The sequence below is a fragment of the Apus apus genome, chromosome 4 (assembly GCF_020740795.1).
Source record: "Apus apus isolate bApuApu2 chromosome 4, bApuApu2.pri.cur, whole genome shotgun sequence".
Lineage (NCBI taxonomy): Eukaryota > Metazoa > Chordata > Aves > Apodiformes > Apodidae > Apus > Apus apus.
Window position 1 is genome coordinate 62,627,595 of NC_067285.1, and position 14,146 is coordinate 62,641,740.

At 37.3% G+C, this 14,146-nt stretch overlaps 1 protein-coding gene across 9 annotated transcripts in view; it reads left to right on the forward strand.

Annotated features, from left to right (window-relative positions):
• The window catches only part of TBCK (TBC1 domain containing kinase), a 102,942-nt gene that overhangs the window by 10,707 nt on the left and 78,089 nt on the right, over positions 1-14,146 (forward strand). For 2 of the 9 annotated variants that reach the window (XM_051616656.1, XM_051616657.1), the window contains exon 2: positions 12,830-12,936. The exons of the other annotated variants lie outside the window; for them this stretch is intronic. In XM_051616656.1, coding sequence (XP_051472616.1) covers positions 12,830-12,936 — 107 coding nt within the window. The remainder of the gene's footprint in view (positions 1-12,829; positions 12,937-14,146) is intronic. 9 annotated transcript variants of the gene reach the window in all.

The following is a 14,146-nucleotide window of genomic DNA, read 5'->3' on the forward strand; positions in this document are numbered from 1 at the left end:
TGATGTTTTCTCTTATATTTTTTAAATGAAAACAGACATTTTTGGTTATACGTGAGACCCATAAATTTCCAGAAATAACTCAGTGGACCAATTCTGAGTTATTAGTTATGTGATCTGTCTATATCAATTACTTTGGAGGGAAGAATTTGGCTTTTTCCATGTATTCTGATTGTATTGGTCAATGATAGTTTAGCTGGTTACACATCCGGAGCTGATGTGTATGCTATTGCAATTAATTTAATAAATTGTTTATGGAATGCGAGAAGCTGCCCTTCTGGTTTCTAGATTAATTTTCCTTATACTTGCCAGTAACCTAAGTCCTTTGCACCTGTACCTCAAGCTGATGTAAAATCGGCAGGAAATCTTCTATTATGTTAGTGCTGAAATTCAAGACATTACCTTATGGACTGTCTGTCTTTCCATACATACTGGAAAGTGGGCCATACAGCTGTTTGGTAGTTATTTGCAGTTAATCTTTCCTGAAGTCATGCATTAAGTGTAGCATACATTCCTTAGTATACAAATTATATTTTAAAAAATAAATGCAATGGAGCTCAGTTCAACGGACTGCAGTTTCACCAAGTTTTCTAATTCTAATGAAACAGTTGCACAAAGGGGCAAAATACCAGAAATTAGAGCTCTAACCATTTACCTTGTCTTCGTCACAGTGCAGTAAGTCATTTTACTGAGCATACCACCAAAAATTTTCTAGAACTTGGATTTGTGATACATTCAATAATTCATTAATTATTGAATAATACTGTGACAGCAGTCTCCAGGAATCACAAAGGTGTTTTGTCATTGTCCTCAGTTAACATGCTCAACCCTGCTTTCAAAGGATATTGTAAGTAAGTGTCCAGTAATTTATGGCCAGATACATATTAGGGATCCTGGAAGGAGCGTGTGCTGCTCCTAGAACTCTTTCAGGGTAAATTTCAAGAACTCTCAGATGGGTGAAGTAAGCTGCCTCTTTGTAATTCTTGCCATAGGTAACCAGGTGGAGAACAGGCATTTAATATTACTCTTCAGCATTTACTGTGTTTTGTTCAGGGGATAGCCATATGAATATCATAACTACAATTAATGCTTCCAAAAATGACATTAATTCCACTTCTCTATACTGTTCTTCCACAAGGCATCACAATAAGAGCAGGGAAGATATTTTTGAGTGGTATGCCACAGGGAACTCAGGCTGCAACTATGGATAAGAGTCTTAGGGTAGGAAAAGAATTTTAGACATTGAGATGTCATTTTTTACCAGACTAGTCCCAGTTTTTCATCCTGTTTGCTGTTACTCTGAGTCAGAGAAAGTATGCACTTAATTTTAGTTTATAACACATTAGTGCAAAACGAGCTCTGACTTGTATTGAGGAGTCGGTTACATTTTTCAAGGACTAGCAATTTATGTACATAGTCAAGCAAAAATAGTAAATACCTGGTTTAAGCTCATAATAGTTTACTACTGTTCCGAGATTTGAAAATGTCTCAGTCTGGCTGGCTTCCTCTATGTCATCTTGTGCATGCAAAGATTTTTTTTTTTTCTTGTGAATGAATTAAGAGTAACAAAAAATTATGGTGGGTAGAAGTTTTGTACTTCAGCAGTCTCAGTAAGGGTAGTTTTCATGTTTGTGGTAGTCAAAATTTTAGTTGATTTTCCAAGTTGCTAGTTACTTTAGCACTGTTGATGCCACAGACCAGAATGTAAAATGTGAGTCTTTTTAAAGTTGCCCATCTTTTAAACACACTTACAACTACTCGTTCAGGATACCTTTTCCAGACGGTGTTACAGGAGTTATTTTTTTCTGCTCCTGTGCTGTTACAATAGGAGTTGTAAGCTTTTCCTTTTCTGTCACGCTTGAAGTATGTTTCTTCTTTGAAGAAGTTGATCTGCACTTGTATTCATAATAATAAAAATGCCAGCAAATACTGACATTCAGCAGACTTTTGGCATCTACAATAGAGATTCTGGATTGGTCTTCAATTTGTGGCTTGGGCAGTCTAAGCCTATTCCTTTCTTCAATAAAATATAGTTGTCATGTGTTTTGAAAGTCATGGTTTTGAAAAATTACTAGTGAACCATCAGAGATACAAGGTATAGTTTGTTATACATGGAACATTTGATGAGAAACAGACTGTGTCTGCAGCTGTTTACTAGTTTGGAGAAAATGTGATCCAACTGATTCGGATGAGTACATTTTATTTGGCTGTATTAAACAGTTGTCTGCTCATTGATTAGATTAGATTTCTTTATGCCATCGTTACTGTTAATGTGCTTTTGGCAACCTTGAAGTGAAACTATGCTACAGAAGAAATTCTTAGATGGTGGGGGGGAGGGAGAAGCAATTTCTGAGTAGCCAGGGATTCTTCAAAAATATTGTAGGACAGGTGCAAGTCATCAAAAGTCTGAAGGTTTTACATGGTTTGACTTGAAGAGCTGCATATGAGCAAAACTTCAAGGGCTGAGTGTGTTCTGTTTTGAATCAAGTCTGTGTTGGAATTTCACATGAGAAATCCATATGTCATAATGAGGCTGCATTTAGCAAAGATAAATTATGAAGTAGTAAAATTAAGTAGCATTAACAAACAAACTTCTTTTTTTTTTTCCTAAGCATGTCTGAGGGTCTCTAGTTTGGACAATTAGTGTCTGTAGAGTTTTAGTTTCTTGCCCATGCTTTACTTCCAAAACTATGATGAAAGATTAGCCATTAATTCAGGCTTGTTTATATATTGTCCAGTGATGCTTTTCTTCATATAGGAATGGGTTTTTTTTATTTCTGTAAGTAGTTTTTAGTCTGCCTGCAAATCTTCCTGTAACGTTCCTTTTAGTGTAGGTTGTCTCCTGTGACTACCATTCCCCTCACAATGAGAAAATGATTGTTTGGAATGAAAAAGGGGTATAGCTTTCATGGGGTAGTTGAGGTGAACATTACTGCTCTTGATATCTCAGTGACCTTTTTAGGTATGGAACCAAATTATTTGCTTGTATAGTTGGCTGCAATATTTGATGGCAACACAAAGACATCCCAGAACATATGTCCATGTCTTCCTTAACTATGAAAAGAAGTAGTGTGTTCACACGTGTTCCTTGTCTTCCTCTCCTCCAGGAAGAAAACTGACTAATCCTACTCTTTGATACTATGGAAGTCTCTTCTTGCAATTAAAAAGGGGATATGATGGCTGTATACAGCATAGAGTCTGTAGATGTGAAAAAAGTGTGTAATTTTATTTCAACCTTTTGCTCTGTTAGGCTTCTGTAGTTGCTTGTAGACACTTGATACAGATTTCCGTGCTAAAAGCAGTATTAAAGATCTTGAGCTGAAGATGGATTATGCTGAGTTAATTGAGAACAAAAGTAGCGGGTGGAGGGTTTTGAGTCTTCAGTATCTAGTGAATGAGTATGTCGAATTTCTCTCAAACAGACCAAACACCGTCCTCAGCAGGAGGGTGGCTTCATCCTGCAGGGATATTTCTGCAAGGAATTGTATAAAGATCAGTGTTAAAATTCCATTCTACATAAAAGAGCAAACTACTAATAATGAGCTAATGGCCGAAAAAAACAAATGTAAAATTTGTACTGTGCAAACCTTACTGGATTTAAGCCACAATATACAACTTAATTTATTATAGCTGTGTTCAGAATTAAAATTGCCTGTAGACTTGTGAGAAGATGAAGTGGTTAGTATATGGTTATTCTAACTTAATACAGTGTTTGACACTTCGTCTTCCTTTTAGAAAGGAAAAAAAGGAGCTAGCACTCATTAAACTTGCTATACAGTGCATAGTTCTAGAAAGGGACTATTTTTAAAGTTGAACTTCTTGTATTTGGAACTACTGAGAAATGTCTTCAGGGGACCGTTTGTCACTAATTAGGGATCAAACAGCTGGTTATTTAGATGCATCGATATGCTTGCAAACATCTCTAACGTCATTGTGGTTTGAGATCTTCTTCTGTGCATATGGATGTTCTCTCCTTGGGTTCAAGCTCCTCTATTTTAAATTGCAAATAGACCCAGGCTTGTGCCTTTGCTCCAAGATAGCTGCTCTCCTGCCTTGAAACAGCATTAGTCACATACCATTCCTATATTAGTGTTGTGCCAGACTTCAATTGGCAGATTTGCAGAATATAACATTATGGGAAACATTGTATAGCCCCTTTTTCCCTGCCCTGTTATTTTGTGGGCACCCTGTTGTGAGCACATCACTAAGCTAACTGAGTTGCTTGGCTCCTGGATAACAGAACCTTCAGATAGACAGATACCTGTACAGATGGAAGGAACTTGTATTGGTACTGAATATATGCACTTGCATCTGTATTTATAGCTAGATTGATACCAGGGTCTTGGGAGATTGCTGTGATAGGAGTGCATAGAAGGCTGGCAGGTCAGTCTTGTTTCAAGATACAAAACTGTTAATTTCATTCATTAACAGCATACATCTTGCTAAAGGTTAACTCATATGTGTTATAAATCATCTTTGTGTACACAAAACTGTCAAGCACATACTGTAAATTGTCTGTGAGTATAAGATACCATAGAGCTGATGCTGTACAGTTAACAGTGGTAGCTATGGCCCTTGGTGGTTCTTGGAAGTCAGGGCAGTCAGGCTTGAGAGCTCTGAGTGAAGTAAGAACCAGTGTGGACTGGAGTCCTGGTAGATAGTAAATTATCCTTGAGCCAGCAATGTGCCCTTGTTGCCAATGAAATCCTGGGATGCATAAGGAAGAGTGTGACCAGTAGGTCGAGAGAGGTCATTCTCCCCCTCTGCTCTGCCCTGGTGAGGCCACAGCTGGAATACTGCATCCAGGTCTGGGCTCCCCAGTTCAAGAGAGACAGGGAACTACTAGAGGGAGTCCAGCGGAGGGCAACAAAAATGTTTGGGGGATTGGAGCATCCTTCTGATGAGGAAAGGCTGAGGGAGCTGGGACTCTTTAGACTGGAGAGGAGGAGGCTGAGGGGAGACCTTAATAATACCTATAAATATCTAAAGGGTGGGTGCAAGGAGGATGGAGCCATAATTTTTTTGGTAGTTTCCAATGACAGGACAAGGGGCAACAGGCACGAGCTGGAACACAGGAAGTTGCATTTAAAGAGGAAAAACTTCTTTATGGTGACGGTAACAGACCCCTGCAACAGGCTGCTCAGGGAGGTTGTGGAGTCTCCTTCTCTGAAGATATTCAAGACCCGCCTGGATGCAGTCCTGAGTAACGTGTTCTAGGGGATCCTGCTTTAGTGGGGCAGTTGGACTAGATGATGTCTGGAGGTCTCTTCCAACTCTGACAATTCTGTGATTCTGTGATAGTGCTGTGTTGTGCCTTATATTTTTGTTATCACTGCTTTCCCAGTATTCCCTGTACTCCCAGTACTGCTTATTATATTTTATGTTTTATATTTTTCCAGTCATCCTTCTTGTGTGTTTGGGAGTATGTCCTGCATATTTACAGTCTGCTGTGCTTCTCTTGCCCTTCTGTCTAGCAACTTTTGTTGTGTGTATTTCTCCTACTTGCAGCTATATCCATCTCCATTTGCCCTGTTGGTGATCACATTTCTCATATCACTTTCAAGGAAATTTAATATTAATTATATGCTGATTAATACATTTTTAGTTTATAGTCACAGGCATCTGCTTTGGCTACACTTATGTTTGTTGTTACCTCTCTAGATAGGCATTTCCTGCCTGTTGTGATGATGCATACTGGGACATAGATCAAAGAGATGCACTTCTAATGACTTTTAGAATATTAGTTGTTAGAAATGAGATTCCTAACAGCACCATTGCCTGTTGGCCTAGTTGCAAAGTCCCTTTGATCACCTTCATTTAATCTCTTGGAACTTTCTGTTCTGTTTCACTTTTGAGTAGCATCTGTTCTATCCAGACTTTTAGAGCTAGCTACTAAAATGTACTTTTTTTTATGGATTGTCACCTTAGATCCTTATTTTTTTTTTTAAGTGTGGTGCAGCCAAATTGTTTGTTAAAAGCACTGTTGCAAACGCTGTTGATTTACAGGAAATACCTGGCTTTAGGAGAAGAGCTTTGCATAGTTGCATAGTTTAAAAATTCTGTTGCACCTTTATAAAATGAGGGGGGAGGGCACGGAGTTAATCAGGAATACTGCTTCTTGCCAGTGCTTAATCCTGTCATGCAGAGATGCCTATAGCCCAGTCTTTCTCTCAAAGGCTGAGAAATTTGTATACAGATTGCTTTATTGCTCTTTTACGAAGTTCTAGGTGCTTTTCCTGCTATCCAGTAACTTCTAAATAAGAAAGCATGCTCAGTTATCATTCCTACTAATATTGGTACTTTACTGGACTTACTGGTTATATTTGTTTCTTTGAAATTACTTTCCTTTTTTCTTTATAAACATTATATTTTAAGAAGTTTATTAACTTCTAGTATATTAGATCTGCAGCTAGTCTATAAAGAAGTAGCCATCAGGTATGCCTTGCTCCCCCCCCCTTTTTTTTTTTTTTTTTTTTTTTTTTTAAACTTGCAGTGCTTCACAGAACTGAATAACAAACTGAAATTTCCAAAAATTAATAACAAAGAATCAATCCTGTCTCGCTGCAAGGACAGCATTATTTATTGTTAGCTAGTCACAATTTCTAGAGCTGTCAGTTCAGTTCAGAGCTGCAATAATGTTAACAGCATTAATAACTACAGTATCAATGTTTCTTTTAAAATTTTCATTGACTAGATTCTTAATGCGATTTTTCTGATCTACCTGAGACACCACAGAAAGAATGAGAATCCATCTACTTATATAATTAAGTTAGTGACCTGTCACTTCTGTTTCAGTGGGAAGGAGAAAGTTAAGCAAAACTTGATCCTCATGCCATAGATGTAGGTCTTCCTTAAAAAAAAAAAAGTAAAATATGCAATTGCCCATTGTAAACTTAAACGGGAAAAAGCATCCTCATGATCTTAAAATGGCTGTTTAATACGTGGCCCTCAGTTGCAGTAGGCAAGAGTCTTCCATGCTGAGAGGCTAAGCATGTGTGTCCCCTGGCCATAGTGTAAGAAGCTGTGGACAGCTGCAGCTTGGGCTTTTGCTCCTGCTTGTGCCCTCCTGGTGCTGTGGGTTGTAGTTCATACAGGAAATGCTGCCTGAGCTTGACAGCTGGCTTAGGCAATGGGACACCCTGTAGGCTGGCTGTACTCCACTTGGCCCACAGTGCTAGAGTGTCTTTGTGGAAGCCAGGAGCATAGGTTGACAGGACAAGATCAGGCGAAAAAATCTTGGGTGACCTGTACTAAGAAAGGAGACCTTTCTCAGGCTATCTCTTTATTAGCAAGTCATGTCATGCAGTAGGAGCCGATGTGTAAAGCAAAGTGTGCTATACATTTTCAGGGGTGCTGATTCCAAATACTTCCAGTTTTCTCTGCATCAACTGCCCATTAACAGCTGCAGAGCAATAGGCAAGTTCGGAATCCTGCCTTCTGGTTCATCTAATCCAGTTTGTGTGCTCTGAAACCACTCTGTCAGTCAAGTGTGGTAGGAGGGGCTGATCAAGAGGGTATACTTTAAAAGTATGCTGTACAACTCCTTAAGTTGCCTTGAACTCTCTGCTGCAAACAAAACTTGAGGTTTCTGTTCTCATTTGTTTAAATAAAGTCTGATTTTTGCATAAGCTGTGGAAAAACTGTGAGCTGGCCCTACATAAGGAGCTTATGTATCCCCTTTGCTAATTATCAAAGTAACCTTTAAGTAGTGTCAAGTGTCTCCTCTTTTCGTCTTAGTTGCTTGGAATTCCTGACAGAAGTAATTTTCAAGGGTGAGAAACTTACTTTCAGTGCAGAGTGAAACAAGGGAAGCTAGAAGTTGTGGGACATAGTTCTTGCTTTACTTTATATTCACAGAATTAGTGATAAGATGTTGAAGTAAATGAGGGTAGTTGGTTCTTGTATGAACTTTTGTATGTTTGTGTGTACTTGTTTGGGAAAAAATAATTATTTTTACCTCAGTTATCTCTACACATTCTTTAGTTTGAAATACAGTGTCTGTGAGGTTGCTCACTTTTGTGTTATGAGGCACTATAGTGAGATGACATTGCATTTATAGCCCCTGGATTTGTTCTTGTGCTATTTTCTTGACCGTCTTTTGCCTTTTTGTGTGTGTTTGGTTGGGGTTTTTTTAGCAGAATGATAATGCCTACTTTCAGTGCAGACTTTCTTCTCACCACTTGAGGATTCTGGCCTGTTAGTCATGGGATCATCTTTAATGTCTGCAGATTATTCCTTGGCTGCTTCTTGCACTGAATTATGTGTACAAGAAGACTGTTCTGCTCAGATAAACTAAATTATTAAAGGGAGCTCAGTTCTTCAGCTTTTAGGTCTTTGAAGAAGAGGACCTCTCTCTTTTTTCATGGCCTGAGTGTTTTGAGAGTTCCTTTAGCTTTTTGTGCACTGAAGAGAGATTTTGGATGTTTTTTAATCGCCAAAGAGAAAAGAATGTTAGATTCATTCAGAAACAGAAGATGTGGTTTTGAGAATTCCATTGTTACTAATACTTTCTTTCTTAACCACATTACTCAGTCATTCATAATACATGATCTTTAAATTCAAGCAGTATATTAATGGTTGGGAGCCCCTTGCTTTGGGTGCCTGAGTATGAAAGCTGCATTTCCAAAACCTCATCTGGTCTGTTCTCTTCCAGCATAGTGAAGAGTTGCACATCAGTCCAAGCTGGGAGATGTTCAAAGATAAGGAAGACACTATATTGTGCAGTACCTGCTTGCTCTGTGATTAATTTATGTTTGGCTTCCAGACGTAACTGAAGTTTGTGCAAGTTTATGATAAAGTCAGACATGTGAATGCTTTCCTGTTAGCTCTCTGTAATACTTTGCAGTCTCCAGAAGAAGTCATTCAGGTTTAAAACTCACTAAAGGAAATCTAGGCATTTGGTTTGTTGTTTTTTTTTTTATTTTATTTTATTTTATTTTGTTTGTTTGTTTTAATTTTAACTTGTCAAACTTTGATCTGCAGACTTAACATGATGACAATGAAAAATGAGGTGAGCACTGGGAACGTGTTTCTTTCCTATACTTAGGCTATGGCTATACATTTGGTGCCTTTCTGTACCAAATTTCCATCAAATCCTTAGCAGACAACCTTATTTCCTAGTGACTTCTGAAATCTCATTTTTCTTCTGCTCTTGTAATTATATCAAAGATGATAAACAAATGGTACAAGCCAACTTCATCTGTTTTGCCAGTGCAGCATTTACAAAGGTAATAAAACACTGGTTTTGCTTTTCTTTATGGCGGGGAAAAAAAAAAAAGGTTTATCACTGTAAAACCACCGTTACAGTCCTCTAAGTGTGCTGTCCATATGCATGTACTTATGAGCAGAGAAGCTAATATGTAAACAGGTAGTCTTAATGAAAAAAAAAAAAGATTAATTTTTTTATAGAGAACTCTTAAAGTAGACTGGGAATATTCTGTGGATATTCACAGATTCATTTATTGCAATGCATACATTTGCTATAAACTAAGAACTATATAATACAGGAATGGAAGCTCCTGATGAAAGACACAAGCAAAAGCATTTTTTCCAAATAAAGTATCTTTACCTTTTTAGTCTTGTGAATAATGTCACTTTAAGCAAAAACTTATTAGAAAGCATCCTCTTAGTAATGATATCGCAAAATAATTTCTCTGCTTGCGCTTGAAAGTATGACTAGACCTTTAGTCTTGTAATGACGTGGTCGCAGTATTGTTCCTAAGAGAAAATGTTGGTTATAATCTGCTCCCCATCAGAATGAAAACTTCAAAACGTTGCTGTTTGTTTCTAAATAAATCCTGCTCTGACAATTATTTTTGTAGAAGAGAATCCTGAGCCCTAGTAAAAACTGTTACCTTTTATATTGTGGGTATAAGGTTACAAATTCCAGTTTATGAGGCTTGAGTTCTGTCTGGATAAAGACAGCGGTGGCAGGAGAAGAATCTGTCATCTTGTTGAACTAAGCCTGAATAGTATAGCAGTTCAGGGTGAAAAGAGGTTACTTTAGTATCTGAAAATAACATATCCTCGAGCATATGAACATTTGCTTTTTTAAGACAGTGCTTCAAACGTACAATCCAAGGTGGCCCACTGATACTGCTCTTTCATATGTACATGGCTGTGCCTTTGATTAAGAAAATGTTTTCCTTCTGGCCTTGGTGTACAGAAGGAAGCTGCACTGAGTTAACTGCACAGTAAGACAGTTCTGGTAATATCCTCCCATCCATCCTACTTCCTTTTTTTCCTGGCAAAGGTCATACTAGCAAGCTCTGTGCAATATTGCCTCTTTTCTTATGGGAGGAGGCAGAAAAGCAGTGATGAAATTAATCAGCAGTATCCTGTCAGCAAACCTTTGAAAAGCAGTAATTTTGAGTGACTAATGCAAATAATACTGAGACTTGCTGACTTTACAGGATTGCTGCTGAACAAGCATGTGGTAGTGTCTATTTTAAGTGTAGTATTAAAAGCTTTGGGTAACTTTTGGATTTTCATTGGGTGGACTAACAACACAGGATCAGTAGTTTTGGGTTAATTACAGTAATTTCTGGTAACTCTGGTTCAATTAGAAATTAATACCTGGGCATTAAACACTATTTTTGTTTCTCAGGGTGGATTCAACAGTCATTAAAGATATAATCTGTCCATAAACAGGGAGAGAGGAAATAATCTTAATACCTTTATAGTGAATTATTATGCTGGCTATAAAAAATTGTGTTCTTTCACTTGAAAGAACACTTTAAACAAGCCTGAAGTCAACATAGTATTGCCATAATTTACGTTAGGTCAACACTTATACTTAAAAATTATACTTTAAAAAAACAGTTTACATTACACTGTGTAACTGACAATCCATAATGTAAAGTAAGCTTATTTTTAAAGTGATTTTTTTTTTATCAATCATTACTGGTTTTGAGGCCAAAAATGTAGAAGAATGGTGTTTTCTAAATTTAGTCTAACTGAAGTAATTATTTTATATTAGTAATAGCCTCAAAACATTTGTAGGGGTAGAAAAGAATAATAGGCCAAATTGTGTTCTGTTAACTGCTGAGTGGAATTTCCAGCACTAACTGATACCTGGATTTCTGATAGTCTTATATCCCAACTTGAGCCATTGGAAACAATGCCTTCACAGCATGTGTGTATTGTGCAGTCAGAGAAGATCTTCTCCTTTTGATTTTTGGTTTGAAGGAGGTTTGCAAGGATTTGACCCTTAAAATATCTGTATTTTCAGATGTTCCAAATATCCACAGCCTTCAGGTTGTGTGGAAGTTGCTAACATGTGTTAACTGAATCCTAATTTTTCTGATGTAAAAGTGATACCAAAACAAGAGTGTTTCTTGGTCTTAATCTCTGCTGTTTGTTTCCTAGAGTTAGGGTATTTTTTTGGTAGGGAAGGGAAATAGATTTCTTCAACTTCTTCAACTTTCCTACCATACAGAAATCCCGCATACATCAAGTTGTGCGTCAGCAAAATTTCTTAAAAGCACAGTGCTGCAATGATCCAGGTGATGAGGAGCTGGCTGAGGAGTAATGAAAATGTTTTGTGGAGCACCTTACTTTGGTGCTTGATGCCCACTTTCCCAAGTCTCTCACCACCTTTTATGCTGCCATATGTGCTGAAAGGATGTGGCATCACTAGTGAGTTACAGGGATCACATGGACTTCAAAATGCATAAGTATTCTTTTTTTGTAATTTTTACTGCAAAGTCAGCATCGCCAGCTCTTGTCATTGTATTGTAACTATCATTTGGTGTTTTTAAAACTGTCAGGTTAGTACAGTTGGATCACTTAGATGCGGTTACTTCAGAAAATTTTCTTTGAGAGAAAAATCTTAAATGAATAGCTGTAATCATGAGCTGTTGTAATCCTTCTGATCCCCTCTGTGTACAAGGAGAACTATTCCTTTTGAAATCAGTCTCATGAATTTGTGGACCTGGTGGCTTCTTTTGTTTATTTGTCATTCTGAATCAGGCATCTACCTTTTCTAATAATTCCCAAGGAATGAATTTGTTAATTTTGTTTTAATAACAAAGGTTACAGTAAAAAAATCCAAACCCATTATTTTGGTGTACCTTCAACTCTACAAACTGAGATGATTTTGACATGATCTTTGCTAGGTCTATTACTTTTTCTGTCATTATTCTCTATTTAAACATTAAATATTAGGTCTGTAAGTCTGAAAAGATTGTCAGCACGTAAGAAGTATGAAAGGGCAGGATTTGGGAAGCATGCTACAAAAGTCACTTTCAGACTTCATATAAACTTGAGTGCATTCAAAAGCATGGAGTCCGAGCCAGATGCTAGTAGTTGCCAATTAGCATGTTGGCTTGCTAACAGCAATTGTTTTTCAGATACATCTTTAACATGGAAGAAGGTGAGGAAATAGGAACAGCCTACTGTGTAACCATTCATCATGCATCTTTAGAAGTCACTTTTCCTTCAATGATTGCATGGTTTAAGGCTCTGGTAAAATGGTTAATTGTACCATTTACTGTGTAGTATATGTTTATTAGACAAATGTCAAGGCCTCTATACTTTAGAGTGCTGAAACTTACCATATTCAAGAAATTGGTGCATTCAGATAGAAAGGAATGGTACTCCTTGCCTGGAGAACTGGATTTGACGTCTGATTTGGACTTAACAAAACAACCCTGAGCAGCTGAGGATCTCATTTAGTGCCTTTAAAGGAACCATATCCTAACTGCAGTTAATTCCCTTAATTGATTTTTATATGTTGTCTGCTTGGTTTTCTAAGCCTGTTAGATTGTGATAAACTGCCAGGATTGTTGACCACAAAATGCATGGCCTTTTTAAAGTGCATTTATTTGTTCAGATGAAGCCCAAAAGAAAACAAAGATTTCTGGAGATCTGTATTCAATGGATCTTAATTCTACCTCTACATTTTGCCAGTCCATACCTTTTGGAGAAGGAGAGGAGAAGGTGAGATGTGGTGTTCCTTTTCATGAAATGTTGGCAATGCGACGTATGATACATGTATATAATGCTGTTGAAGTTCTTTATTGTAGATTTGAAGGTAATTGTCTTGATTTTCATCCCATTTGGGCCTGTTCTCTTATTGTCGCCTGTAGATCTCGTTCTATTGTGTTATCTCAGAATGTGTAAGTTTTCGTAAGAATGCAGAATCTGTGGCCTAGTTTTTAATGATGGCTGTTTTACCTAATCATTATGTGTGGTGATGAAATTTTGTTTATTTCATTGCACTTCTTGGTCCAATGAAAATATCATTATTTTATCTTTTACATATGAGCCAGCTGAGGTTACGATGCAAAAAATTACTTCTCAGAAGGTAATCAGTTGCAAGATCAAAAACTGGGAATGTGGATGTGTCTTTCCCCTTCTGTGCATTAAACCAGATGGCACTAAAGGTTTCATTAAGATGGTGCTTTATAAGGTGTGCTTACTTTTCAAAGGGACTTTGTTTATTTGTTCCCCCAATTTATGGGATGAATGCTGGCTGTTGTAAAGGAATTCAAGGTGCAGTGTTAGAAAATTATGCTTTCTGAGGAGCAGATTCGCTTAAATCATTGGGGGATAATGATCTCAAAAATTGCTTACCAAAAGTATTTGCATGTAATCTGCTGTATATATGAAGTTCTTCATCTGTGCCTTCATTCATTGCTTTATGGACTTTTTTATTTTACATTTCAAGTTAAGACCCTCATTGAAATGTGGCATCATTTGTGTTGCTTTTAAAGTCGTGCTTGCAGCTTAGAACTTTAAAAAAGGAATTAAAGGACTTTTTGAGTTTCCTCAGATGAGCAATATGAACTTGTTGAAAAGTCCTGTGTGAGATACTTCTGTGCATGAGTTAGAGACTTCCTGAAGACTCTGCCTATAATTTCTTTTTTTTTATTTATTTGGTCCAGGATTCTCTGCTTGTTGCATTCTCTTCCTGTTCATTTCATTCTGATAATGCGAGTGCTTTTCCAAGTAAATTGGCACTGTTTACAGTCTTAGTCCTTAGTACCATTTTTTAATCAAACACATAATAAAGTGCCAAATAAACCATTCCCACCTGCATCAAACCCTTTATTTTTTGCATAGGGTATTTCGTAATTTATTTACCCAGGAAGACCCAATTTATCTGAACATCTGGTTTTCAACCCAGTCCTTTTTATCCAATTTTCCA